Raw genomic sequence first — 27528 nt, 5'->3', positions numbered from 1 at the left:
TGTAAAAGATTTTGATTATTTATTGGAGTGGGGGGGAGCACGAGCAGGGGGAGGGACAAAGGGAGAAGAGAGAACCTCAAGCAGACTCTGCACTGAGTGTAGAGCCCGATGGGGGACTTGATCTCACAATGCTGAGATCATGACCAGAGCTGAGATCAAGAGTCAGATGCTTCACTGACAGACACCCAGGTGACCCTCTCCTTTTCTTAAAGATAATCCTCTATTTTCCTTCTTTTGCAAGGAAGATTTCCATGACCCACTGGGGATTTGAATTGTTTCCGTCCATATTCCAGGTGTGGAGCTGGCTTTAGATGCATGAGCTGCCCTGGAAGGTTTTCCTTGCACAGGCAAGCCAGCCATGTGTCCTTTGCTCAGAGGCAGGGCAAGGGCTGACTGGTGTGGTAGGGTGTTGGCTGATGGCCCCAGCCTGGGGGCCTGGCCCAGTCAGAATGGCCCTGCAGTGATGGATTCCATGACTTTCCGCCGGGCTTACACAGTCGGACAGGCAGACATTCCCAGGTGGGCAGTAAGGGCCAGCTTCAGGTCCATCACCACCTTTGCTACTGGACAAAGCTTGAGATCCATGGAAAGCAGAATTAAGCCTGGGTCTGAATCACATATCTTCAGGCTGAAGCTCAGGCCAATTTTGCTTTTAGACTGTGTATGTTGCTTCTATTAAGAGGTGACAGCTGACTTTTCTTTCTTCATCTGTGAACACATATGTATTGGTACAAAACAATTTGCTTCTTCACTGAGCCTGGTCTCATTTGACTTCTGCTAAAGGAGCATCTGGAATCTTGGCTTCAACTTTTGCCAAATCACGAACAAAGTCATCATAACTTACTTGTTGAATCTGTCGAGTAAGCTTGTGATGTTGTGATGTCAACAGCTCAGAGCCGTGTTGAAGAAATGAAAGGAGGAACAGCGTGGATTAGAGGTGCACTTGGCTTTCAGAAAGCCTGGTATTTGAAAACCAGCATTTTCACAAAAGGTGTATCAATGACAGTGTCAATTCTTGGACATATGGAGGTTCTTCTCTTTAGGGTTCCTTAAGCAGTAGGCCCCCTTGTAAATAAGTTTACCAATTACAGACTTCTGCTCTGCTTTCTAGGAACACCTCTTGTGCATGAGCTGAACACTATTTATGGAACAAGAGACTAGTTCTGTGAAGTGGAGATGCAAGAGACAGGGGGAGGATCTCAGAACATTTTACCGAGATTGTCTGTCTGCTAAAGAGGCCAGACCTGCCAGGTTCTAGGCTACTGGCCTCCCTGTCTTGTCTTGCTAGGTCCTATTTGGGCTCCTTGGGAGCTTTGAATACAGTCAGAAAGGGAGACTTAAGAGAGGAAGCTCCCTATGTCTCTTGGTTAAGGTGGGGCTTCTTCAATGTCCAGCCCTAACTCTTGGCCTACAGCTCTGTAGCACCAGCTTTATCTGGGGGAGGGGGTCTGCACCCTGATCATCCTCAGAGGTCTCTGAGACCCCAAAAGGGTCTTGGACTGCTCCCCCACACCTACAGGTCATTTCTGTTTCTACTCCATACACATTTTCTGCTTTGGATTTTTTCTGGTGAGATGTATTCCTTTCATAGTCACAAAGCAGTTCAAATTCCACTTGGAAAAATGAATGTGTAATAAGCTCTAACAGAAGAATCCCCCCCCACCTTTAAAGAGATTTTATTTGAGAGAGAATGAGAGACAGCATGAGCACAAGTCTGGGGGAAGGGCAGAGGCAAAGGGAGAAGCAGGTTGCCTGCTGAGCAGGGAGCCCACCTCGAGGTTAGCTCCCAGGACCCTGAGATCACAATCTGAGCCGAAGGCAGACGCTTAATGACCAAGTCACCCAGGCACCCTCCTTAGAGGAAACCCATTTTAAGCAGCATGCCTTATACCCAAGACTACTCAGCTGTCCCTTCCTGCCCTTCCGCTAGTTGAGTGTCTTTTGCCTCCCTCGACTTCCTGTTGTAATGCGACACTGGGAAGCTTTCTGAGGATGATGTTGGGGCTTCTGTTGACCAAACTGGGAACTCTAAACTGAGTAGAGCGAGCCCGCTGATCATTGTGTATAGAAAAGCACTGAGGGAAAGATCAGATGCTTTCTGGGAAAAGTCCACGAAACCCACCTGCCTGATGATGGAGTTCATTGTTTTATTCAGTCAGCATTAATTGAGTCCCTACTGTTTGCTGAAACATGTTCTATCCCTAGGCCAGACAAGTAAGGAATGAATGGCACCTTGCTTGAGTCAGCCCACTGTCTAGTGTGGTTCAGGTTGTCTGGGGCTTAGAGATGGTCAGTGGGTGAAAGACATAGGTAAAAAGCAAATAAATTACAAGTGTGTGCATGTCTTATGACTAAATTAGTTATAGGTTATTTTGTGGTGGTTGTGGGTTTTTTTTGGGGGGGGTCATAATAACTGTCTGAGCAGATTGAAGCCATGACCTCAGCTCACCCATCACCTGTGTGACTGAGGTATCCATGAGGCCCTCGCTTCCTTCACACCTGTGAAGGCCTAACTGTGCCCTCCAGTGGCCCGTCTCATAGCCAGGAAGGGGGCGCTTACATGGGCAGGGCTGGAGCCACGGAGGAAATTGCCTTTTTGTGAGGATAGGGTTGGTTGGCCCAGATGGCCCACGCCCCTTCTTGCTCTCAAATCTTATGTTTTGCCCCCTAGAGATTTTTAACAGGGCCCCAGGAGTCCCAATGGGCAGCCAAGGGAGAGAGCAATGATCCAAATTTAACTTCTTGTTTGACACTGAGGCTAAGGCCAGGGGCCATTTTCCTCATCACTTGCTGGTCCTGTCAGAGTCCCACGCTGTTCCCTGCGGTGCCCACTGTCTGCTCTTTGCTTTTGAGCCAACCTGCTGCTTCACATCCCCCTCACCCCCTTAAGGGGATTGCCCTTGACCAGGTGACCCAGCTGGCCCCCAGGATGACCTTGCCTGGGCTTCCTGATCAGCAGGGACAGCAGTGAGCTCAGAGTTCAGCTCTGGTGAGGCTCTTCTGGCACTTAGCCCCCTGCCCCCATCAGCTCTCTCTCTCAGAGGCACTTGGCTTACAATGCTAAGAAGAGACAGCCCCTTTCTAGAAGGCCTGATGAAGATGTCCCGGGTACAGCTCCCACCTTGCCCTTCACTCTCCTCAGGTCCCCAGAATTGCTGCCGACTGGGTTGACAACAGCGGTGGCCAGGAGGCCTTTTGGGGTGGCCGGGCAGCTCCTCTACCGCCATCAGTTCATATGGATAACTACTCATGGTTACTACGCTGACACTTCTGCCTAAAAGACACTTTCCAAATACTGGCCCTGGGTCCTGCCTCGTCTCTCCCCCTGTTAACTCCAGTCATGTGTTTTTACATGTGATTTTTTTCCCCCTCTCTTCTCCCAGTGACCTTTCCTTAAGTTTTCAGTGTCAGTGGATTCAGTAAGCAGCCCCGAGTGTCAGAAGCACACGGTGAGTCACTCTGCAGTGAACCATCAGCCCTAATAATAAGTGAATTAATTTGGTCCAGGTGGAGGTGTGTCCAGAGAAGCAGTCTCCTCACGATTAGTTAGCACTTCCTTGTCTAGACAGAGTCAGCATTTGGAAGATAATGTTCTCAAATAAGTCTGGGGGCTTTAGGGAAACTGTGTGCACAGTTGAATATGAGCCACATTGGCCTCAAAAGTATTCAGGGACTGTGTGGAAAGGCCCAGATCGTAACCCTCAGATGGGGCAGGGAAACCTGCCAATTCCATGGGAGGACCGGTCACTGCGTCTTCCCATTTGTTGATGTCGGAACGTAATGCTTTGGCTCTTACTTAATATCTGCTTGCTTACCAAGAAGGGTATGCATTGTCAGTCATTTAAACGTGCCGTAGAGGGGCGCCTGGGTGGCTCAGTGGGTTAAAGCCTCTGCCTTCGGCTCAGGTCATGATCTCAGGGTCCTGGGATCGAGTCCCGCATCAGGCTCTCTGCTCAGCAGGGAGCTTGCTTCCTCCTCTCTCTCTGCCTGCCTCTCTGTCTGCTTGTCATCTCTCTCTGTCAAATAAATAAATAAAACTTAAAAAAAAAAAATAAACGTGCCGTAGACCTCTGCTTGTTACCTGTGCCCAGGGATGAGGACTTTGTGTCATAATGGACTTAGCTTATGAGGCCGACTGAAGGGTGGAAAGAGCCTGGTGAAGGTCAGCCCCCTGCCCTGAGCCTTCTCTTCCATTTTGGGCTTTCTGAGGATAGAAAGCAAGGGGAGAGTTTATTACATGCCTTGGAAGGATCTAACAGGTGGCAGGAGGCAGAGAGGAGCACCCCTGGGTTAACACCACAGGGCATGCCCTTGTGGCCGTGAACACAGGCTTATTTTATGTGGGAAGGGCGGGCATCTTATCTTTGTTTTCAGGGTGCCTTTTGACTATAATGTTGTTTGCAAGCTCTGTATGTCCATCTCAGAGAATATATGCAGTTGGCCCTAGACAACGTGGGGGTTAGGAACACTGACTGCCCCCTACCCCTATGTGTAGTGGAAAATCTGCATGTAGTTTTTTTTTTTTACTCCCCCACAACTATTAGTAGCCTACTATTGACCAGAAGGAAGCCTTACCAATGACAAATAGTTGATGAACACATATTTTGCACATTATAGGTATTATATACTGTATTCTTACAATAAAGGAATTTGAAGAAAAGAAAATGTTAAAACCATAAGGAATGTTAAAATATACTTGCAGTCCTGTTCTGTAGTTATCAAAAATGTTCACATATAAATGGACCTGCACAGCCAGTCCCATGGTGTTCGAAGGTCAAATGGATATTGCTTGGGTTCCCTTCATGAAGAAGAGAAGCACAGTCACCAAATTTAAAGGAACCAGTGGGTATTTGGGATTTGATTTTTATTCCCTTTAAGGGTACCAGACCTTAAATTCTCGTGTGTGTGTGTGAATCTATACCTGTTCAACTCATGAAGAGACCATCAGATGTACTGGCTTTACTGGCTTTTTTTTTTTTTCTTTTAAAGATGTATTTATTTATGTGACGGAGAGAGTGAGAGAGACAGAAAGAGATAGCACAAGCAGGCAGAGCAGCAGGCAGAAGGAGAAGCAGACTCCCGGCTGGGACTCGATCCCAGGACCCTGGGATCATGACCTGAGCTGAAAGCAGACATTCAACTGACAGAGCCACCCAAGTGTCCCAGGTGTACTGGCTTTTAGAAAACAAATCGGGGGCACCTAGCTGGCTCAGTTGGTAGAACACGTGACTCTTGATCACAGGGTTGTGAGTTCAAGCCTCACCTTGGGCATACAGACTACTTTTTTCCTTTTTAAAGATTTAATTAATTAGTTAATTAATAGCATAATAAAGAACACAGATGAGTAGGGGGATGAGTAGAGGGAGAGGCAGAAGCAGACTCTGAGCTGAACACTCAGCCGGATGTAAGGCTTGATCCCATAACCCCCAGATCATGACCTGAGCCAAAATCAAGGGTTGGACACCCAACCACTGAGCCACCCAGCTGCCCCATAAGATTTTATTGTTAAGTAATCTCTATACCGAGCATGGGACTTGAACTCACAATCCCGAGATCAAGAGTTGAGTGCTCTACTGACTGAGCCAGCCAGGCGCCCCTCAAATTTGGTTCTTTTCCAAATAAGCACCTTATTTTCCTGGTGTAGGAAGATGTGGATACAGCTTTTTGATAGGGAAATTGTCAGGTTATGTGCTTTTGTGAATGGACTTCTTTGTCCAGGGTGAACACCCTGGCCTGAATGTTGGATGAGAGCCTGTGGGGTCCCAGACTACATGCCAGGGCCTTCTATGTTCACCATGGGATTCACCTGTTCTTTCATCTGGCAAAAGGAATTAGATTAAGGAGGTTTTGGCTGGTGGTTTGCAATTCTTTAGCAGCCCCAGAGTCCATGTTTTACCTAATCATGCCCAGGTGTCTAATCTTATGGTCCCGGGGAAACTTTCCCAAAGGAGTAATGTCTTCCACGTTGCTAGTTGCTTTTGAAATCATGGCCATCCAGAGACCATAACTTTTGTATTGCATCCTAATGATTTTGAGATTTTATTTAATATGGTTTTAAAATGTAATATTTATCAGTTAACTTGGTTCAGACCATGGGGTACTTGAATACTTAACAGTATAATCTAATGTTTTATAAAAACTGCACAGTTTCCAAGTTAAATAAGAGGGACCTTGTCTTTTTTGATAAAACTGCAGCGTAAAAACATCAGTCACTTCCCTGATCAACATCAAGTGGCCCTATTAACCAGGGGGAATGTTCAAAATTCAGCAGGGTGAGATGGGCCTGGCATTTAGGGTGCAGGCTGGGAACATGACAGCCTCTTAAAGACAGCTTTTGTCTAGTCTTTTTTTTTTTTTTAATGAACTTTAGTTTTTAGAACAGTTTTAGATTACAGAAATGCCGATCCATTTTACAATCCGGTTTTAACTTGTAGATTTTCTTCCCTCTTTCCTGCAGACGTCGCCTCATCTCCCAGAGATCATCCTTGGAGACCCTGGAAGATATTGAGGAGAATGCCCCTCTGCGGAGGTAAGTTTTTACTGTTGCATTTATGTGTATGTAAGTGGCCTGAAGTACAATATGACAGCTAAAGTTTGATTTTTTTTTTTTTAAGCCTTTGATCAGCAGAATTAATCTTTTTAAATGGTGGCCTGATCCCCAGACTCATAGTTTGGAAACACCAAGTCTGAGGACCACTAGAGCAGTATTAAATGTCAATTATGTATTGGGAAAGCCCAGTTTGCGTGGTGGATTGCGTGCTGTTTCCTTTGCAATGGGAAAGCTGCTGCTTGAAGACGAGTTCATCATTGTCCCAGCTTTCTTAGGCGCAGTGACATAGTGATCACGATCCTGGATTTCATTAGCAGGTGCCCACCACATGACTCCATCACCAGTTGCTGGGGGAACTCAATGGGGATAGCTGTGAGGGCTTCCTTGGGCTGAAAGTGATTTCTCCACTGGGATTGGAAAGGTGCTTGCTTGCAAGGTGTTTGGGAGATAGCAGTTGCTGAACTGTGCTGTGCCTTCGGCAGCTTTCCTTGCTCTCATCCTGCACCTCCCCGCCCACCCCCATCTATGTCTTGGTCTCCCCTGGCCCTTCTTGAGTGGAGGAGACTGTATTGACACAGCATAGCTCCTTCGATCGTCGTGGCGGTTCAGCGCAGTTGGTCGCGGGGTGCTCCTCCGGCAGAAGGAACTGAGCCAGGATGGGGCACAGATGTTTAACAGGGCATGCGCCGTGGCTTCACAGGGCAGGCGCCACGGCTTCGCAGGGCATGCGCCACGGCTTCACAGGGCATGCGCCTGGATTGCGCCGAGGGCGGCCCATGGAAGAACGTATGCTCCTATTGGCTAGCCCAGCTTCCGGTATCCACGTCCGCATACCTTTTGCTTTGGTTCCTGGCCCAGTTTCCGGAGTGTGGGCTCCTTTTTTGAGCTTGAAAGAGCGCGGCTGTGGACCGAGGCTTCTCACCCTAAAGCCCGCTCCTTCCCAGCCTGGGGCTTTGCTCCAGGGTTAGTCCTGTCCACGGACTACCTGGCTAGAAGCTGGAACATCGGTGGCGGATTTGATCAAAAGTATTGGGTGATAGCGGAGTCTAGCTGCGGATGTTGCAAAGACAAAAGTCAGAGCCAGCCGGTCCGATTTCCACTTTCAAAGTCTTTCTGAAAATGTACGTAATCTCTGGGACCCGTTTAGGGTGAATGGCGTGTGACTGTGTGATTAATGCGCCTTGGGTGTGAGTGTTCTTCTATCCCTCGCTATTAAATGTTGGGAGAAGGCGGTTTCCTTAGGTAGTCCTGTAAAAAGCTGCACAAAAAGTCCACTTAGGGAGCTGGCTCTGGTCCAGAGTAATCCTAGAAAGTGGAGGAAAAATATTCTCAGGTGGCTGTGAGCGGCTTTGGTATTGGAGCAGGTTAAGGTCACTCTTGGCCACAAATGGGGAGATCAGTGAATAGGACTAAAAAGCGCTTGGTGTGTCCAGAGGCTGTGAGAAGCCTCAGTTAAAACAGTGTAGTAGCTGTGAGTCAGCGAAAACCGGGTAAAAATATGTTACTCTGTCCTCAGGGATTCAGGTGGTTAAAGGGGGGTGGGGAGAAGGGCGAGGAGCAGTACGGTGCTGTGTGCTTGGTCACGTGCCGCATGTTCACCTCTGTACCTTCCTTCCAGAGTCCACCCAGGCTGATCTTCTGCCCTCTACCCTTCGTTGTCGGATACTACAAATGACCACAGTAAAAAGGGCTTATCTGCCTTAGCTATAACTTATCCAACACTTACTTATAGAATACTTAATTTCCAACAAATCTTGTGTAAATACAAAATTTAAAAAACAAGTCTGAAACCAGGGGGAACTTGGGCGGTTTGGGAAGGCTTTATTTTCCATAATAGACTTTTTTTTTTTTTTTCAAAGTTCTAATATTTACTTAGAAAGGATGAGCACTAGATGCTGTACAGTATTGTTGAATGACTGTATTGTACACGTGAAACTAATGTAATGCTGTGTGGAATTACAATAGGAATAAAAATAACAACTAACTCAAAAATGTGCTTATTTCTCGGAAATAAAATTAGCATGGTATAGCAGAAGGGATATTCATTTGGGCGTCTGGGGTCCTGAATTCTTGGTTTGATTTTTCTACTAACTGGTTACAGGGCCTTGGACATTTTATTTAGCTTCTCTGGGGCCTCAGTTTTCCCATCTGTAAAATGGGAGGGCAAATTGACTGTTCTCTGAGGTCCTTTCTGGCTGGCAGTTTTGTGAAATGAATGTACCAGTAAGGATACTGAAGTGTTCTGGGAACCGTGGGGGCGGAAGGCTATTAGCCCAGCTTGTTTTCAAACTCAGCACATTGAACAAATGGCTGCAAGGCATCTACTAAAAACCTTTTGCATAATTAAGTGTAGGCTGTAATCAGTGCTAACAAGAAAGAGCTAATCTTTCATTAAATTAGTTTTTAATTTAATTCTATCCTAATTTAATTTTGCATCATTTAAGATGTATGTTTTTAAATGGATACTGAAATTAATTCGTTCTTTGCTTAACCTGCCACAAACTGAGGGCTCGGTCTTCCAGTTTCCTTGGCAATTGTTGCTAATGCCACAGTTCTCTTTTAAAACATTTTAGATTCCCTGGTGGGTTAGTTGAATGCTTTTAAAAAAAATGCAAGACAACACACAACTTGCTGAAGGAGGGGCTAGATTAGTAGCATATGCCCTTATAATTGGGGGCTGATACATTCTTTTTGAAAGTCTCACTTTTCTCTTGCATATCACAGTTTGCTAGTAAGTTAGTGTCCTGCACCTGCCTAGAACTCCAAGAGTTAAGTATTCCTAATGAGAGGCTTTGGACTTTGCACCTGCCTGGTGGTGACCTGGTACCCTTATTAAGGCCCAGGACATTGCTATGAGGTGTCCAGAAAAACCTCAGTTTGGTGGTGGCAGATGTGCCAGCCATCTCCACCTGCCCCTGTTTTCCAGCCTGTCTGGGTTGATGGGTACTGGCTACTGTACCGTTTAGTGATTACTGGTGCCTCCTCCTTCCCCTGTGAGTGCCAACAACCACCTGTGGCCCTGTTGCCAACTTCCAGTTCTAGCAGGAGGCAGAGGAATATTGTGCTTAAACCTGAAGGGTACCAGCTTCCAGCTGCTGGGGGGCAGGAATACCTATCCTTTACCCTCAGAGCCCTTGGCCCACTGTCCTCAGTCTGGCTGGCTCAGGAAGCTCTGCTATTTGGGAGGAAGCAGGGTAAGGGTGTGAGGACACTGCTGGACACTTGGCTCTCTCCAGAAACCAGTGGAAGCATAGCCTTATGCTTTCGGAGATTGTCTTCTCTCCAGTAGCTACATGTCTCTAGAACCTTCTGCAGTGTGTAGTCTGTATGAGAGAGACATTTGGGGCCTGCAGACTCAAATGGTCATTTTGGAGGTAGAACTGAGGCAGTTCAGGGTCCTCGGTCTGCTTCCAGGGAGCTGCCCCAAGAAGGCAGACTGAGGCACCGTGCTGTTGAACCTCAGTTAAGACTAACTCTGAGTTTGGAAACTTGGAGTGGGAAGGGGGATTGATGGGTGCTGTCTATTCAGACCCCGAGTGGAGGCCACAGGAAACATCAACTAAATAAAGGTCTTTGAAAGAATCTAAAACCAGGAATTCAGGACCAGTGGTGATAGCTACAATTTTAAGAATAAAAGAAACAAATAGTAACAATATGCATGCTTTCTAGTTAATGGTATGTTAATAATCACAACACTGAGATTTGTATACAAATATTTACTTGTTTGTACAGATGTATTGGAATGTGTCACCTGACAGTTGGTGAATCTCTTGTATATAACGTTGCGTTATTCCTCACAACAGGGCCAGGAGGGATCTGAAATATATTACAAGTGATAGGGTGTCAGAGTTGGTGAGTTTGGGGCTGGAAGCAGCGAGGACCGTGGTTTCTGCTGAAGTATCTTAGACGCCCACATGGGTGGTGTGCATGGACCATGGACCCTGCCCTGATGTGGTGGACATGACTTACAGGGGGGCTTTCCCTTCTCTAGACCCAAGGACTGGGGAACCCCCTTTTTCCCCGATGAAACCTACCAAGTGTCTGATACCATGTCTTTGCTTTAGCCTGCACTCATTCACTTCAATATGTTGTTTTTTCCAAGTTAAGTGGGGGAAAAAATCATTCTCTGCATTCTCAGAGTATGGCTTCTAGGAAGACTGGGTCTTTACTAGAGGGTGAATGAGGGGGCTTGGGGAAACATACACCTGACGTCTAGGCCAGGGACAGCACCCAGTTTCCCTTGGAGTTGCTGTGCAGGTCTGTGACCATCCCTGTTGCCCACACCTGTACCCCAGCATGCCCCCGTGGCCCACCAGCCCTCAGCTGTACCTCCTTGTTGGGTCATCTTGTCAGTCTTACCTGGAGCCTCAGAGTTCAGAACTGACCAACCATCGGTGGTGGCCCCAGCCCAGAGCTCAGCATAGCTTTGGGAAGCCAGGCACTACTGCTCTAAAACTCACTCTTTGAAGCCTAAGGTCCCAGGTACCCACGCCCCGTGGCAGGAGCCAGCCCTTGGGGCCAATGGTCAGACAGGTTTAAGTAGACCAAAAAAAAAAAAAAAAAAAAAAATGGGTAGCAGAAACCCAGAGACGTCGCAGCTCCTTTTCTGAAAACAGGACCAAATTTCAGACTTATTTGTTGATTTTTTTTTTTTTCTTGCCCTTTTTCTTGCTGTTACAGTTGTATAACTTTAGAGTTTGCCAGGTAACTTTGGAAAATACACAAACAAGATCTTTGTAGCCTGTCGTGTGTTGTTAGTCCTGTAGTGCAAGCAGTGTCATATATTCCAGGAAAAAAGTAACTTTGAATCCAAGTCATTTTGTTCAACAAATATTCATTTAAAAATGAATATTGAGGAAAAAAAGAAAGAAAACAGCCGCCCTTTCAAAGTAAAGCCATGACTTCCAGGCGTACAAGTTAAGCAAGTTAAGCTGGAACAGCCGTCCAGGTGGTTCAGGCCAGAGTCCTGCTATGGAAGAAAAATGATTTGGCATTGCTCTTAAACTAAATTTTCCAGTGTTTTTCTTCCCCCTGTAAATTCTTTAAATTTACAGTTTTCTGTTCCCATTACCAGTGTTGATACAGGAGGATTCTTTTTAAGATGTCAAGAAAGAAGAATGGCTTTGGAATCCGTGGGGGTTATGTTATTGTAACTGAGGACAATAGTTTTCATTAGCTGGCTTTTCAGAGACCCATATAAATGATTATCAGGATTATCAAGGAAGTTGTCTTTCGTTGGTGTGTGGCTTTTTTTTTTTTTTTTTAAAGCTTCTAGCCGTATTGTCCTCATTATCCTGGGGGTGATTCAAACCATTTGTCTGGTCTTCCTTCCTGTCTTTGTGTGGAGATGTCTCAGCTGTCCTAGAAGCAACTGACCCGTGTTTTTGAAATGACTTTATTTTTCAGATGTCGAACTCTCTCAGGTTCGCCCAGACCAAAGAACTTTAAGAAGATTCATTTTATCAAGAACATGCGGCAGCACGATACCAGGAATGGCAGGTACCACGCTAGCGAGAGCTGCCCTGTCAGCCTCCCTGCAGTAGGAGGTGTTCCAGTGACGATGGGTGGGGGGACTGTTGGCCTGGCCAGAGAATCCCACACTGTTCTCACAAACAGGACCTCATCGAACCATCCCAAATGGACTGTTTTCCACCCCACTCCCACTAGAAACATCTAGAGAAGACTGTAGAAAATAATGCTCCCTGATAGTGACTAAAGGCTCAGTGAGATTCTCTGATGGACTATCTATCTAATTGCACTCAAATACATTTTTATAGAAAACCTAACAGAAAAAGTTACTTTTTGTTTTTTGTTTTTTTCTTTTTCTGCTTTGTTCGGTTTTCTTTTTTTTCACTAGGGCTGTATGCTCTGGTCAGTAAATATCCCGCCAGGTCTGTGCCTGAACTTAGTTTTGGTGCTGGCTCTGAGGGCTCTGTAGGAGAGCAGAATGACAAATTTGCCAGCAGGTTCTTTTTGGGTGCCGATTTTTATTCCTGGGCTACTGAGATCTGGAACACATGTCTCTCCAGTTCTTCCGTTGTTCTTTTGGAAAGTGCTATTAAATGAAAGTGTGATGGAAATTTCTATAACCCTGATATTAAAACTCCTGGCAACAAATAGGTCGGATTCTTGTTACGGATAAGTCTACTCACAGCAGCCTGATGGCAGCAAGGAAACAGAGCTATAAGACCTCAGGGTCCCTGATGCTCTGTACCCTTTAGGCTCTTCCCCCATTAACCTATGACCTTTAGGCTCCTCCCCGTTGACCTGTGACCTGCCGAGTGTTCCCTGTGAATAGGAAGGTTAGAGACACCACCCTAGAGCAGAGGTCCTGCCATAAGGACCATTTTGTTTTAGTGCCTCTGGATTTACAGAAAACCATATAGCCCCCACTAATAATCTCTGAGCCATATCAAATGAAAGTTGCTAAAAAAGTCTTGAGTTAGATGCATGGACCAAGGCCCAGTGTACCTGTCTATAATTTGGTATAAAATAGCACTGTATAACCCAAAAGATACCACCAATGATGATAGAGTTTAAAGATTTGTTTTCTTGGAAGTAAATACCTATTTTTTTAAACCAACTGAAATAGGGAACATAATTTTCCAGCTTTTCAGTGGTTTCAGAATAGCAGAACTGAGTTCCCTCATCAACTAGGGTTTGTGTAGTCGGTGTATATTCCTATTTTAAATACAGTTTTTAATTAAAATTACCCAGCTGTCATCTGTTAAAGCAAATACTCTGAATCTCTCTCACTCAGTCTCACTCTCACAGTTATTGTGCCTTATTTCCTGAACCATCCTGTTTTATTTTTCTTTTGAGGCTCTTACCGAACTGAAACCTCACTCATGCCATTTTTAGTATAATTAATCATTGTTTATTTACATTTGTGTTCTTGTCATAATTTTTAACCATAAAATAAACGTAGATAGCCTTTAATTCCCAAATAAAATCAAGACAGAACCAAAGGAGTGGGCCAGATGAGTAGGCTTGCCCATCTCTGGGGGTGCTGATGCTGTGGAAGGGTGCAGAGGCAGCTAAGCTCCTGGCCTGCTGTAGCAAGAGGATGTAGTGAGGAAGATATTTGGGCCGATGGGCTTGCCGGCCTACAGGACAGAGCTGGCCTTCCTGGCACACCTTTGACCCAGGAACAGCATAAACAGTCCAGAAAGCATGCAGTTGCTAGCAGTTTTGCTGGGAAATTTCCAGAAGGAGTCAGGAAGGATTATTAGCTTATCTGAAGATCTGAGAACTGGAATTTAGGGCAGGAAAGCAAGCTAAGAGCTGTTGTGGGACCCACAGGCTATGGGCTGGGCCACAGTTTGTTGTATCTGCCCAGGTGAGAGCAGCTTCTCCTGTGCCAGAGGACAATAAAAGGGCTGGAGGTGCTCTCCTCTCTTCCTCTGCGTTATTGGCAAGGCTGGATTGTCCTTAGATGAAAGAAACAACCTGAGGGGATACCAGGAAGATAATATGGTTTCTGAGATGACAGAAGGAAATTGTGGTCAAGAGCTAATGAATGGGAGGATGTGACCCAGCCTTTTGAGAAAGGGGAAGGAGAATTGCCCCCACCTCGGCTCGGCAGCAGCCATGAGATTGTCCCAACAGAGGGACATGTGGATGAGCTCTAGTCCAGTGGTGGTGGGGAGGAGGGATCCTGGTCATGCTCTCCGAGGGGAGGGGCGGGTGCATGGGCAGGGGTCTACGATTCTGCCACCTTGGGTGTACTGAGGCACCTGTGTGGCACAACACCAGAGGGCACATTGTTGCAGTGAGGATTGAGCTCAGGTTTGCCTGCTAGGGTTGGAAAGGATTGAGGCTTTACAGGTAAGGCCAGAGGTGTTCATTAGAGAGCTTAAAGATCTGGACTACAAATGGAATGGCCTGAGTAGTGGTATCCTGCCTCTTATACATGGGGAAGGAGACCGAGAAGGGCCCATCAGAGTCCTGAAGCCCAGTCTCACAGCGGTTCCCACTCAAGCCAAGTGTCTTCATGATGATCTCCGACTGGCAAACACCAGACTCTCAAGACTGCAGGCTGGACCTGGGGCCTACTTGCCACTCTGGACTGAAGACCTTGGTATGGAGGCTGCTCTCCCCAGGCCTGCTGACTCTGTGACAGAGCCACCACCATGGAGGGGAATTGGGGCTCCAGGCTCAGACACCAGGGGAAGGAAGCATCTGTTCTGGGATTCATTGCCAACCCGTGAGTATGGAAAAACAGCTTAAAACAGGAAGGAGAAAAATCATAAAAACGGAGGACCAAATATGATAAAAGACAACACTTGCATCAAACTCAGGTGGACATAATGATCAATGTCAGGGTAGCTGCTTAGAAACAAACATTGGGGTCTCGGCCAGCTTCATGTTCTCCCACTTCTTTCTGTGACGTTAGAGGAATCTCAACAACATCTGAGGTAGAGGTGAGCACCTTCAGTAAAAGGTGTGGTTCTGACGGAGGATGGACTCTTCTTGAAGGAAAACCTATCATCACCTTCTTCAAAATCAGTGAATTCTCTGCAGCTGGCCTTGGGGACCTGCTGGAAGGCTTCGAGTGCGAGTAAAGTACAGAGCACCACGCTCAGCGTGTTTCGGGGTCATGTTGCTGACCTTTGAGCCAGGTGGGGCTGAAGGCTGCAGGCTGGACACAGGTTAGAGACCCAGTGATGGAAGCTTCGGCTCTGCTATTGGAACCAGATGGTATCATGAGTTCTTGACCAGCCCCACGTTGTGCTTCATCTCCTCGCGGTCAGGGGATATGGTGAGGGGATCCGCCATGCTCCGGTTCCACTATTGTTGTAACCCATACACAGGTTAGTGATGGGAAAGTTGTGTTGGACTTGATGGTTGTGAAAAAAGGTAGTGCTTGGCTGGGTTTTAGGAAGACTGGTCCCAGAATGTTCAGACTATGAAGTGGATTCTTGTGGCTACAATCCCATGGCCAAAAGGGATTATAAAACACGTGGATCATACAGTGATGATGGGTAACATTTATTAAGTGCTTACTGGGTACGAAGCTCTAAGTACTTTATATGCTTTGTTTCATTAATTCAGTGGCTATTTGTTGAGTAAGTGAGTAGAGAGATCTTCTAAGTGACTTCTAGTCTTCAGAACTAGTATTTTGAGGAATGCAGAGAATTTAGAAACAACCTTGAGAAGAAGGTATTGCTTAACACAATAAGTGTTAAGTAGAATGATGCTGGCCAGAGATGTCCACGTCGTATCCCTGGCGCCTGTGAATATGTGGTTACATGGCAAGGGGAGTTGAGGTCACGGATCCTGGGTTATCTAGGTTTGCCCAGGTAATCACCGGGGTTCTTAAAGGTAGAAGAGGGAGGCAGCAGAGTCTATGTCAGAGTGATAGGATGTGAGAAAGACTCACTCGCCATTGTTGGCCTTGAAGATGGAGAAAGGGGCTTTGAGCCAAGGACTGTGGCGGAAGCTGTAAGAGGCAAGAAAACAGATTCTTTCTTTGAGCCCTCAGGGGATCTGGCTCTAACCCCTCGATGTTAGCCCTACAAGACCCATTTCAGAGTTCTGACCACCAGAGTTAATAAGATAATGACTCTTGTTCTAAGCTAATGACTGTGGCGATTTGTTACCGCAGCCATAGTAAACGAAAACACTCAACATCCCAGTTTACAAAGGAGGAAGCTGGAGCACATGACTGGAAAGTGAGGGGTAGAATCCAGATCCAGGCATCAGATTGCAAAGCTCGTTTTCGTAATCAAAGGGAGAGGTGGGAGGTTAAAAATCTAAATATTATAAGACAGTATGTCCTGGTGGATTTTGAGAAAACTATTGAATTCTTCTTTTAAAAATTTATTTGCTAAAGGCCCCAGACTAGTAGGTAAGCTTGGAAGAATAGTTTGAGGAGCCCTAAAGTCCCGAGTGAGGAAAAAGAGAGAATTGAGGAAAAGGAAGAATAGCTGGCAGCCTTGTACATGGCTGGTGGGAATGTAAAATGGTATAGCCACTATGGAAAACAGTTTGGCAGTTTCTCAAAAAGTTAAACATAAAATTATCCTATAACCCAACAATCCCACTACCAGGTGTATTCCTAAAAGCATCGAAAAAAGGAGTTCAAATCATAGTTGTGTGCCAGTGTTCATAGTAGCACCGTTTACAACAGTCAGAAGGTGGAAACAAACTGAGTGTCCATCAGCAGGTGTCTGCGGATAAACAAAATACGGGCTGTCCCTGCGAAGAAATAATACTCAGCCGTAATCAAGGATGAAAGGGCTGCTAACATGCCTAATAAAGTAGGTATAAACCCTGAAAACATCATGCTGACCAAAATAGGCCAGACGCAGAAGTTCACAGAATGTATGATTCCATTTATACAGAGTATCCGGAAGAGGTAAATCTAGAGAGACACTCGCAGATCAACATTGCCAGGGACTGGGTGAAGGGAGATGGAGCCTCTGTGTGGGGTTATGGAAGAGTTCTGGAAGCAGTGGCGGTGAAGGCACGGCCTTGCGCCTGTACTTATTAACGGCCAGTCGTACACCTACGGATGCTTGATTTATTTTCTGTTCTATATGTATTTTGCCACAATCAAATAAAACACCAGCGATAGCCCTGGGGCTTTTCAAACCACATTCAGAAGAGGGAAGGGAGAGATGGTTAACTTCTTGGAGTTGATGGTATAAAGACTGAGCAGAAGTCAGCCGCTGGCCTCCTTTTCGCTGCTCTACCCGGTGGAACTGTGAAATGTCGACTCTAAACCAGGCGTCGGGCTGGGCACACCACTGGCGCTCAGTAAATAGATACCACTTATTGTGGAATAAGTGAACAGAGAGGCCTTATATTTTGAAGTGAGTGCCAGTCCTCGGGGCCTAGATCCCAGGGAACGGAAAGAATTTAGAAACAACAAATGACCTTTAAAATATCACCAAGAATGAAAGAAGTTCTAAGTCAACTGCCAGGCAGATGTTGCCTAAAAAAATCAAAAAGAGACCAAGGTGGTAGCAGTGGGTGAGCCCTAAACATCACAAGTGAGCAGGCAGGCCTCAGGCGGATTGCTGGCAGAGCTGGGAGGACTGGGAAATAGATGGTTCATGTGCTTTCCAAGCGAGTGGAGGTTGATAGCCGTCAACATGACCTCACTAAGGAGCCACGTTAGGTTAACTTCAATTCTGCACTGATGGAATCACTAGGTTAGTAAATTAGCGGAAATGTCATAGACGTGACATTTCTCGATCTCCACAACATGTTAGACTGTTCCTCGTTATCACTCAGCCCAGCATTCGCTAGGGGATTGTGAAGCCAGAGCCCCTGCACGCAGTGACTGCTGTCTGCCTAAAGGGGACCCTGAGGGGCCTGGCACACCATCTTCCCCGGAGCATCTTGAGTGCTCCTCAGAGCCAAGGCTAGCAAGTTTCACCACGGGCTGTACAGGGGGCCAGAGGCAGGGAGAGGAGGGGAGCTGTGATGGATGACCACCTGCACCGCAGCTCGCCAGCGGCTGGAGATGCTAGACCCAGCTCAGGGTGGTTCCGTCAGCAGGGGTAACTGTCATGGAGGTTGGTGATGGTTTTCAGTACAGGGTAAAGACTCTTCAGAAGTGAAATGTATCTTGGAATCTGGATGGACACTGTTTTCCAGAGAGCCTGGCAGCGAGTTGTAACCACAGAGTGAGCTCATTTACCTTGTCCTAATGGAGGCAAACATAACACTCACGCACCCAGCCAGGGTCAGTCCCATCTGCCCTGTTGAAGTCAGCATGAGCGTCCTGTTTTAGAACACTGGATTTGTACTGGCATGGCCTCATTGCAGTGGCCTAGGGTTCTCCAGGCCTCCTCCTCATAGAAGGATGGATGACACAGAGTGAATGGGAACAGCCAGAGTCCGTTTCGTTGAACTGCCTGTATATAAGTTTATATATAACTTATTTCTGGGGAAAGAGACGTGCGTCCAGGCAGAAGGTGCCAGATAAAGTAGTTCCTTAACTATGTGGAATGCAGAGTGGTCCCTTTGGGAGTACTGGCACCTGCCCTGTGCTGGGTGTTTGTAGTGATGGGATATTTCTATAAATAAAGCAGACAAAGATCGTGCTTCAGGGACTTCCAGGCTAGCTGGGGAGGTGGGCTGGGGGTGGGGGAGGCCCTACTGATGGGGAGCCTTTTTTGTTATTTAAGTAGGCTCCACAGCCCATTGTGGGGTTTGAACTCATGATCCTGAGATCATGACCTGAGCTGAGATCAAGAGTCAGTTACTTAACAGGCTGAGCCACCCAGGCACCCCAGTGGGGAAACTTTCAAGCATAGGTCTGAAGGAGGTGAGGGAGCCAGCTCTGAGCTTTCCCAGCAGGGAAGGGCATTCAGGGTAGGTGGAACAGCAGCAGTTGAGTCACTAATGGTGGAACGTGGCTGAGCGGTGTGCCTGCAGAACTATAGGAAAGCTGGCATGGGAGGAGTAGAGAGAAGGAGAGAGAAGTCTTGGAGGATGCATTGTGATGATGTCTGTTTTTATCGTGAGCCTGATGAGAGCCATGGAGGGTGCCCAGTAGAGGACCAGCATGGTCTCGCTTGCACTTGAACAGGAGTACTCCAGCTAACCAAAAGTCAAGGGCAGGCATTGCAGGACTTTGTTGGTAACTTTATTCTTACAGAAAATTAGTGGATATGTATATTGTGTATTGTCTTTTAAAAGTGGGTTTATTTTTTAAACAAACATTTAAAAATGACTTGAAGTCTTCAAAAACCTATCACAAATGTATGAGCAAGCCCTCTGTCATGGAGGAGAGATGACCAGTGATCCCATGCCAGAGCATCTGGAACAAGGTGCTCCTGAGAATCCCATGAGGAGGGGAGTTGGGAGGTGGGGGCCGCAGGCCACTTGGTTGTTAGAGAAAAGCCAGGCATGGTTTGCTCTAATCTGCATCTTTACCGAGAGCCCCTCTGTCTGCTGGGGAAGAGAGGTTCAGCAGAAGTGAAGACAAACCTTGGTCCTCGGGGATGAGATACGCCCTTACAGATGACCAGCCTTGGCAGACCAGCAAGTGCTGGTGGAAAGCGGGTTGCTGGCTGGATAGAACGGGGCCATCAGAGCAGACAGTGGAGCTTCTGAGCATGAAGACCGAAGACAGCAGGTGGCCTGTGACCTTTTAGGGCATTTCTATTTAGTAACCATCATGGTCCTTTTCTTTTGGTGCTTCCAGTTCCGGAGCGTCGAACGTTTGTCCTTGAGAATGATAGGAGGCAAGAGCCCTCATTGCAAGTGGGTGACACCTTTCCTCAGGCGTGTGGTATCATTCAGCGCTCCACCGAAGTCCTCCAGTTTTCAGGCATCTGCATGGCACACAGACGATGGCTGCCAAGTCCACTGGAAGCGCCCGCCCCCAGCTCCGCTTTGAGAGTCATTTCACTCTGAACAGGCAGAGAGGTGTTCTTTGCAGTGACTGACTAGGCTGTCTCATCCTTTGGGAGGAATTTTCAAAGAGGTTTAAAAAGGCTTTGAGGTGCGGGTGGACACAAAGAAGTGAGCTCTGGAGTGTTGGCTCTTTAAAGTGCGGACTCAGCAGGAAGGAAAAGGTATAAAAGATTTTAGCTCCCTTTATCTGCTTTCCAAAGTCAGATGAGGAAAGTATGGTAACCGAAGTCAAGTTGTAGCCTTTCCTTTTTATACTAAAAATTTTGGAGGGAAGGCAGGGGACGGGTAATAACTAAATTAAGACCTTGCCTGTGATCTCATCAGTCCCAATCTGTCAGCCTAGTTTAGTTTGAAAAAATGAGTTGGAGGAAATGGCACATCTCAAAAAAATAAATAAATAAAGCTGCTAACTAATTTCTGGACCGACCTTCTCAGAAGAAAAAAAAATGTCATTGCCTTGTCTCTTCTGAAATAAATGTACCTGATTTGATAGATGTCGAGCATCTTCTGTGAGGCTCTGTGCAACATCTAACCCTCCCAAGCATGCTTTTCCCATCGAGGAACTTTTCCTTGTTAAAAGACCAGGACCCCCATACCCCAGTAGCATGGGCTGGCTGGGAAGCATCTTTATTTGTATCCATCTATGTCTGCAACCAGGCGTCAGCGAAACCTCAGGCGTGGGGGGCTGTGAGTGGACAGACTGAAGAAGCCTTCAGCCATCCCCAGGCCTCACTCAGACTCCCGACCCCAAATGGCCCCCAGAATGCCCTCCGTACTGAGCCATTGGCTTTCCTTCGAACCTTCCCTAGTGCTGTGAGCAGCAGAAGGAAGGGATCAGCTGGGCACGTAGACCATCCAGTGGGGATGCTAGTACCTCGGGGCCAACACCCTCAGGCCAGATTTTATCGCCTTTTGAAGAAGCATGGAGGTTATCCTGGGACTCCGCACGTTGCTGTAGAGAGAAATTATTTTCAGTGCTTCAGGTGTACAGATGTATTCGAAGTATGCAAGCACTGGTTGCTGCTTTTCAACCAGTTTGATTTACAGGAAATAAAATGAGTCATAGAGGTAGGGCTTGGGAGTTAGAACCTTCTCTTGGTGGTTCTGCTTCAGTTCTCTGCATGATGAGAGGGCCTAGGAGCCTGGGGGAGACCAGGTCGTGGTCCCACCAGTGGAATACAGCAGTCAGAGGAGAAAACCGTCATGCATGTGGGTTGGGGCCAATGGGCCAGGGCTTAGGACACAGTGACCAGTCCTGGCCTGGGGCACACGAGAGCAGGTAGTGGAGAGCTCCATGGCTCAAGGTGAGACTTCTGACCTCATGCTCAGCTTGTTTTCCTCCTCCTTCTCTGCTTTTGGCTGGTTTGTGTACCCCCTGCCCCCCCAGATTCTTTTGCTGAGTCCCAAGCCTAGTACTTCAGAATGAGTTCTTTGGCTACAGAGTCATTGCAGATGTAATTAGTTGAGATTGTACTGAAGCCAGGCAGGCCCCTAATCTAATCTGCCGGGTGTCCTTGTTAAAAGGGGGAAGTTTGGGGCATCTGGGTGGCTCAGTGGGTTAAAGCCTCTGTTTTCGGCTTGGGTCATGATCCCAGGGTCCTGGGATCGAGCCCCGCATTGGGCTCTCTGCTCTGCAGGGAGCCTGCTTCCTCCTCTCTCTCTTGCCTGCCTCTCTGCCTATTTGTGATCTCTTTGTCTGTCAAATAAATAAATAAAATCTTTTTTAAAAGGGGGGGAGTAGTTTGCACAGATCTGCACGCAGGGAGAATGCCACATGGCTAAAGGCTGGTGTTACGTTGATGCCTGCCAAGGAGCTACTGGAAGCTGGGAGGGAGGCCTGGAGCAGACCTTCCTTAGCGCCTTCATCAGAGGGAGCATGGCCTGTGGACACCATGGGCTTGGACTTGGGCTCCCAGACCAAGAGATGAGCAGTCCTGTGTGTCAGCCATGTGCAGGTGGTCACTTGTCATGGCAGCCAGCCCTCGAAGACCTCCTCCCTTTCTTGCTCACACGACTGCCAGGAGCTTCAATGCCTGTCCTGTCTTGGGGAGCTCGTCTGGCCACAGCTTTGGTCGCTGTCACTGTCACCATTCACCATCTTAACCATTCCCGGGCTCCCTGAGCCCCAGGACTCCCTCCGTCCGCAGCTTTGGAGGCCTTTTAGGACCGCGCCTGTGGCCTTCCCAGCTCTGCTGCTCTTGTGCTGCTGAGACCCCGTCAGCTTTGCACGATTACTGACGGGCAGTGTGTGCTTAGAAGGGGAGTTTCGTGACCTGTGGAAGAGCTCTCCGCAGAAACCACGTGTGTTGCTTAAACACTGCTTCACCTTTAGGCCTGTCAGTGGTCATCCATCCACGTTTTGATGCCAAGCCTCCTCTTTGCATCTGGACCTGCTGATCAGACTCCGTCTCTGGCATCAAAACCACCCATCATTGTTCCCACCTATTGCTGCCACGTCCTGACTGGGCTTCTTAATTTTATTTATTTATTGTTTAAGATTTCACTTACTTTTAATTTTTTTTTTTTTTAAGATAGATTTATTTATTTATTTATTTATTTGAGAGACAGATCACAGAGCGGCAGGCAGAGAGAGAGAGGAGGAAGCAGGCTCTCTGCTGAGCAGAGCGCCCGATGTGGGGCTCGATCCCAGGACCCTGGGATCATGACCTGAGCCGAAGGCAGAGGCTTTAACCCACTGAGCCACCCAGGCGCCCCACTTACTTTTAAATTTTTTAAAAAGATTTTTATTTTACGTATTTTTAAAAGATTTTATTTTAAAATAATCTCTGTACTCACAACGTGGGGCTTGAATTCATGACCTGGAGATCAAGAGTCCTGTGTTCTTCTGACTGAGCCAGTCAAGAGCCCCAAGATTTTTTTTTTTTTTTTTTTTTTTTTTTTTAAGTAATCTTGACACCCAATGTGGGGTTTGAACTCATCATCCCGAGATAAAGAGTCACATTCTCTACTGACTGAGCCAGCCAGGCGTCCTCAGATTGGATGTTTTTAAAGTGACTCAAGAATTCAAGTGCAGAATCCTGTTGGATTTTCAGTGTTTTCCCGATATTCTAGCATCCCACCCCACCCCCCTTTTTAGTGACTTAATTGAATACTTTCTAAGCATTTGGTGTTTTTTGTAGCATTGCTCCTGTTTTCCCTTCACATTTCACTGGTCTGTGCAGTCATTATCGAACAAGTATGAGCAGCCAGGGTAACTGGCTACTCATACCCCTCTACCTGGGGAGGTACATAACTAACTGAAACAGGTTGGGGAGGTACAAAACTGGATCCTAGTAAGTGCACAGTTCAGTGTGGCTATTCTAGAGAAAAGCCTCTAAGGCTGAGCTGTGAGCGAGACAGTTGGTCAAAGTGACTCACAGAGGGATGTGGAGACCCTGGTGGGTCAGGCACATGAGGCCAGCAGAGTTTTCTGGCATACTCAGCTCCTCCAGTAGTCCTTCTGCTCTTTCTCCTCTCAGCCTGGACTCATGCAGTCCCTCCGCCAGTGTATCTTCTTGCCCCTTATTCCTCAGGGCTTGACTTAGGTGTCACTTCCTCCAGGAAGCCCATCTTGCCTCCCTCAGGCCAGGTTAGCTGTCCCTTGGAGAGCAATCTCTTTCCCAATCAGGCCACTCCCACCACCACGGGTTTTGTGAGGGTGGAGCTCCCATCTTTGTCATCCCTCATCAGATCCCCAGGGTCTGGCATAGAGTAAGTGCTAGGCAAGTGTTTGTTGGGAGGGAGGAGGGGCAGATGGCACACAGCTGTTTCTCAGGGGTCCTCCACCACTCCGTACGCTGTAGGATAAGCTGTGCCCCCGTAAGCCGGTGCTGAAGGCTTGTGCTGTGGTGGTGGTGGTGGTGGTGTCGGCAGTCATGGGGTGGCTGTGAGGATGCGGGTGGTGTGAGCACTCAGGATTAGTAGACAAACACAGCCACTGAGGATAAGACCACCATCTTGTATGGTGGCTATTTAGCCTGGACCTTCCGGTACTTTCTACCATCTAACTCAGGCCAGCTCTGTGGCCCCCATTTGCCCTTACTCTGACTGCCTGAGAGCCTGCCACATCTGCCATGGTCATGTTTCCCTTCATCCTGGGCTCTGTGTTCCTTGTTCTCAGCCGTTGGAATTCCACTCCTCCACTAGGGCCCAGCCCAGATTCCAAGCACCTGCCACTGGCCTCAGCCCTGCCTCTTGCTCAGGCTTCTGGTCCCTCTTCTCCACAGTCCCCTTCCTTCTTCCCACTCCCAGAATTGGGAGATTGTCTTCATCCCACTCCAGGATGCAGGGGACAGAGCTCCCTGTGAAGAGTGGCCTTGGAATAGCCACAGGTTGTCTGGCCTTGCCCTCCTCCCCACTGTAGCACATGCAGGAATGAGTGTTCCTAAGGAGGAAGAGCATCCCCCACCCCCACGGCTAATAAGAGTTTAAATAGAGGAAACAAGAACATCTTGATTTTAATTTTCATTCATCTGCTATGTAATTGCCAGCCCTTCAGAAAGTGAGGGAGGGGGGTGTCGAGACACCACCACCCACCCACCCCAACCCCCAACCCCCCGCAACTGTGGGATGAGGAAGCAGTTGGGGGAGGGATGGGGGCTGGGAAGAGAAAGCGCCTGGTAGTCTCTGGTCCTGAGATTTCATAATACTCATTAGTTTTCTGGCGTCAGTCTCAACAGCTTTACTTTCTGCATGCACCCGCCCCCGTTCATGAGTGCACGGCTGACCTGCCGAGCGGGAGGCATGAAGCGCTATGCAGCCATGGGAACAAAGTGACAGACGCTGGGCGGATGCTGTCCAGGGCTGCCCTACAAATCGTTACGGAAGAGGGGGCCAAAAACCGCACAAGTGCGTGCTCTAGCAGCTCCAGAGGCCGAAAGTCAGCAGTCATGGTGGCAGCGGGGCCTTGTGCCTCTTGAGGGCTCTAGAAAGGGATCATCTGTCACCTAATCCAGCTTCTGAGGGCAGCTGGCAGTCCCTGGTGGCTTGGGCTCTAGGCTGTGCCAGGCCAGTGTACGCCTCCATTGTCACACGGCTTTTCCTCTCTGTGTATGTGGGTGTCTGCAAATGTCTGTCTTTATGAAATCCAGCCACTGGGTTGAGGCCCACCCTGATTCAGTATGAATGCATCCCAACATGATTGCATCTGTGAAGACCATGTTTCTGGCCACATCTGCAGGTGCCGTGGACTTCATGCCTTTTGGGCGGGGGGGACACGATTCATCCCCTGACACCAGCATTTGAAAGTGTGCTTTGCTTTTCTTCCTGGTCATGTAGGGAATGGACTACAGAATTGGGAAATGCAGTGTACATGTGCGCCCAATGCCTAACATAGACTTCTGGGTCAGGGACACCCCTGGGCTGTGTTCGTGCTTACCTACCGTTGTTGCGAATGTGATTTTCTTTGCTCTAACTTCAGATCTTGGTAGCTTGTTTTTCTGTCCTTAAGATCGTATTTCTGCTCTCATGGAATATTCCACCTGGGAGAGATTGAACTTTCTCACAGCTAATAGAGATGCCCCAGGGCTCTGGAAATAGAACAGAAAGCCAGCTTTCAGCAATTGAGGGAACGCTTGAGGGTCCAGAATGGCATGAGATCTTCCCTAGCTCTGGGCTAAGGGGTTGAGAGTGGATTTAATGATGGGTCTGTGATACTCTGTCAACCATGGGGCTCTTGAGCATCTCCAGGCTATTTGGAATACTCCAATATCTCACTGGCGGTATGTGCCTTTGGAAGCTTTGTGGCCTGAAGCCCTCGCTGCTGCATACCAGAAACACTTTTCTAAGCAAGAAGCTGAAGCCACATGAAGGAGAAACATGGTGCTCTTCATGCCTCCTGGAGAGGTTTGGAAAACACTGTGTATCTTGAAGCAGTTCTGCCCTTGCGGGCTGCCGCCCTTGGAGCTTTTTCCTTTGTTTTGTTGTTTTTTTCCTTCTCTGGCAGATGTTTGTATGGAAATGTGATCTTTAATTTCTTAAAGATCTGTCTCTCTGGAGTTAATTCCTATTTTGAAGTTAGAGTCTTTTGTATAATGTTTTCTGGTCACCTTGACTCGGTGTTGAATGGCACAAAAGGGAAAACCCTGTGGGCTTTCTGCGTGCAATGTGGGCATACAAGAAATAACTACAGTGGTTGGAGGCCAACACGTGAAGGTAGCCAGTTTCTGAAGTCCCCTGGAAATGGAATGTGGCTGTCTTGTGTCATTCTTGACAACTACCATCTGATTTAATTCTCTCACAAATCCAGAAGCAGTTGAAGAAGGTGAACAAATCTGATTTCCTTGGGCATCATTGTGACGATGGATATTTCCCCAACACTTACAAAGAAGAAAGCTGCAAATTCACAGGAATCCTCCAGGTTTGGGACACAGCAGTTGGTCACAATGGACCTTTCTTTAGGTTCACATTGCTCCAAGTTGCTCGTGGAGGAGATAGAAGACAAGAACTTGCCACTTGCTGATATTTGCCTACTCTAGCTAAAGCCTGAAGCCAGAGCTACTTAGGGCAACATGTTGGATGCATTCTTGGGAGCTCTGTTGGCCATTTCCAGCTCCCCAGGGCTTCAACAGCCACAGACTTGTGTGGAGCTGCTGTCGGGTCTCTGTTCTGGATTCCTCCTCTGAACCCTGCATGATGTTGGAATTGCGGGATGGTTCCACCAAAAAATGGAGAGGAAGTACCCAAGGATGCTATGCTTTTACTTAACCTCCTTCCCTTTCCAGCTGCTTGAGAATGGCCAGCCGGAAAAGAACCTGCCTAACTGGACTGTTGGGAAACATTCCATATTCGTAGTTCCTAAACTTGACCTGTGCAATAGAATAACACATTTTTCTGAATGAGACTCAGGCTGTCAGCCTCTTCTCGACACCTAAATGGTGAGGACCACACAGATGAGTACTCATTTAGAAAACAGTGCAGCCCATTTGCTAATAGGCACGTTGTGGTTAGAACTTTGGAAAGAATACTTAATTTCACATGCATTTATGTTCTCTCGTTTCCTTGTTCTATTAGAAATGTCCCAACAAATTCAGTGTGTGGGAAGGAAGCACCCATTAGCACTAAGTAATGAAGGAAATGCGCTAACACTAAGCCAGCTGAGGCTGTTCAATCCATTCCTTCCTCTGTTGCAGGAGATGTGGATACCGAGCGCCTCAAGGAATGAGTAGTTCTAGACTTTCCTCCTGGGTGGATTTCAGGGGCTGGTGGGGGTTTGGAGAGTCCTATCCTTCCACCTAGGAAGGCACTCCAGCTGAGCAGAGCAGGAGAAGGAGGCACCAGGCAGCTCTGAAGTCAGGGTGGCTGTGATGGGTCACCCTGTGGCCCCACCCATTCCCAGCCTGGTCACCTACAGGCAAGGCTGGAAAGCCACCCTAGAAAATGTGGTGAAGGTTGACTTCTTGGTGTCCAAAGTCCAGTCAAACCCACAGGGTCAGACTCTTCTAGTAAGTCTCAGTGAAGGGCAAAGCATCAGGGCACAAGGTAGAGAAGGGCATGGCTTCAGATCCCCAACTGGTCTCACCTGATAGTGTGTCCCCTTTGGCATGTCACTTAACTTACTTTCATCAGATGAAGCATCTAGAATTGGGCATCTAATGGGTACTTTA

The 27528-nt window shown here is 47.5% G+C and overlaps 1 protein-coding gene across 4 annotated transcripts in view; it reads left to right on the top strand.

Moving 5' to 3' along the window:
* CABLES1 (Cdk5 and Abl enzyme substrate 1) overlaps positions 1 to 27528 on the top strand; it is a 124594-nt gene that overhangs the window by 54018 nt on the left and 43048 nt on the right. For 3 of the 4 annotated variants that reach the window (XM_059138777.1, XM_059138774.1, XM_059138773.1), the window contains exons 2-3: positions 6458 to 6529; positions 11957 to 12049. In XM_059138777.1, coding sequence (XP_058994760.1) covers positions 12021 to 12049 — 29 coding nt within the window. In that variant the 5' untranslated portion in view covers positions 6458 to 6529; positions 11957 to 12020. Of the gene's footprint in view, positions 1 to 6457; positions 6530 to 7402; positions 7672 to 11956; positions 12050 to 27528 lie in introns of those variants that run through there. The other variant, XM_059138776.1, reaches the window with a different exon arrangement.

This window comes from Mustela lutreola, chromosome 11 (assembly GCF_030435805.1).
Source record: "Mustela lutreola isolate mMusLut2 chromosome 11, mMusLut2.pri, whole genome shotgun sequence".
NCBI lineage: Eukaryota > Metazoa > Chordata > Mammalia > Carnivora > Mustelidae > Mustela > Mustela lutreola.
Note: the sequence above shows the minus strand (reverse complement) of the source record. Positions and strands in the feature narration are given on the sequence as shown.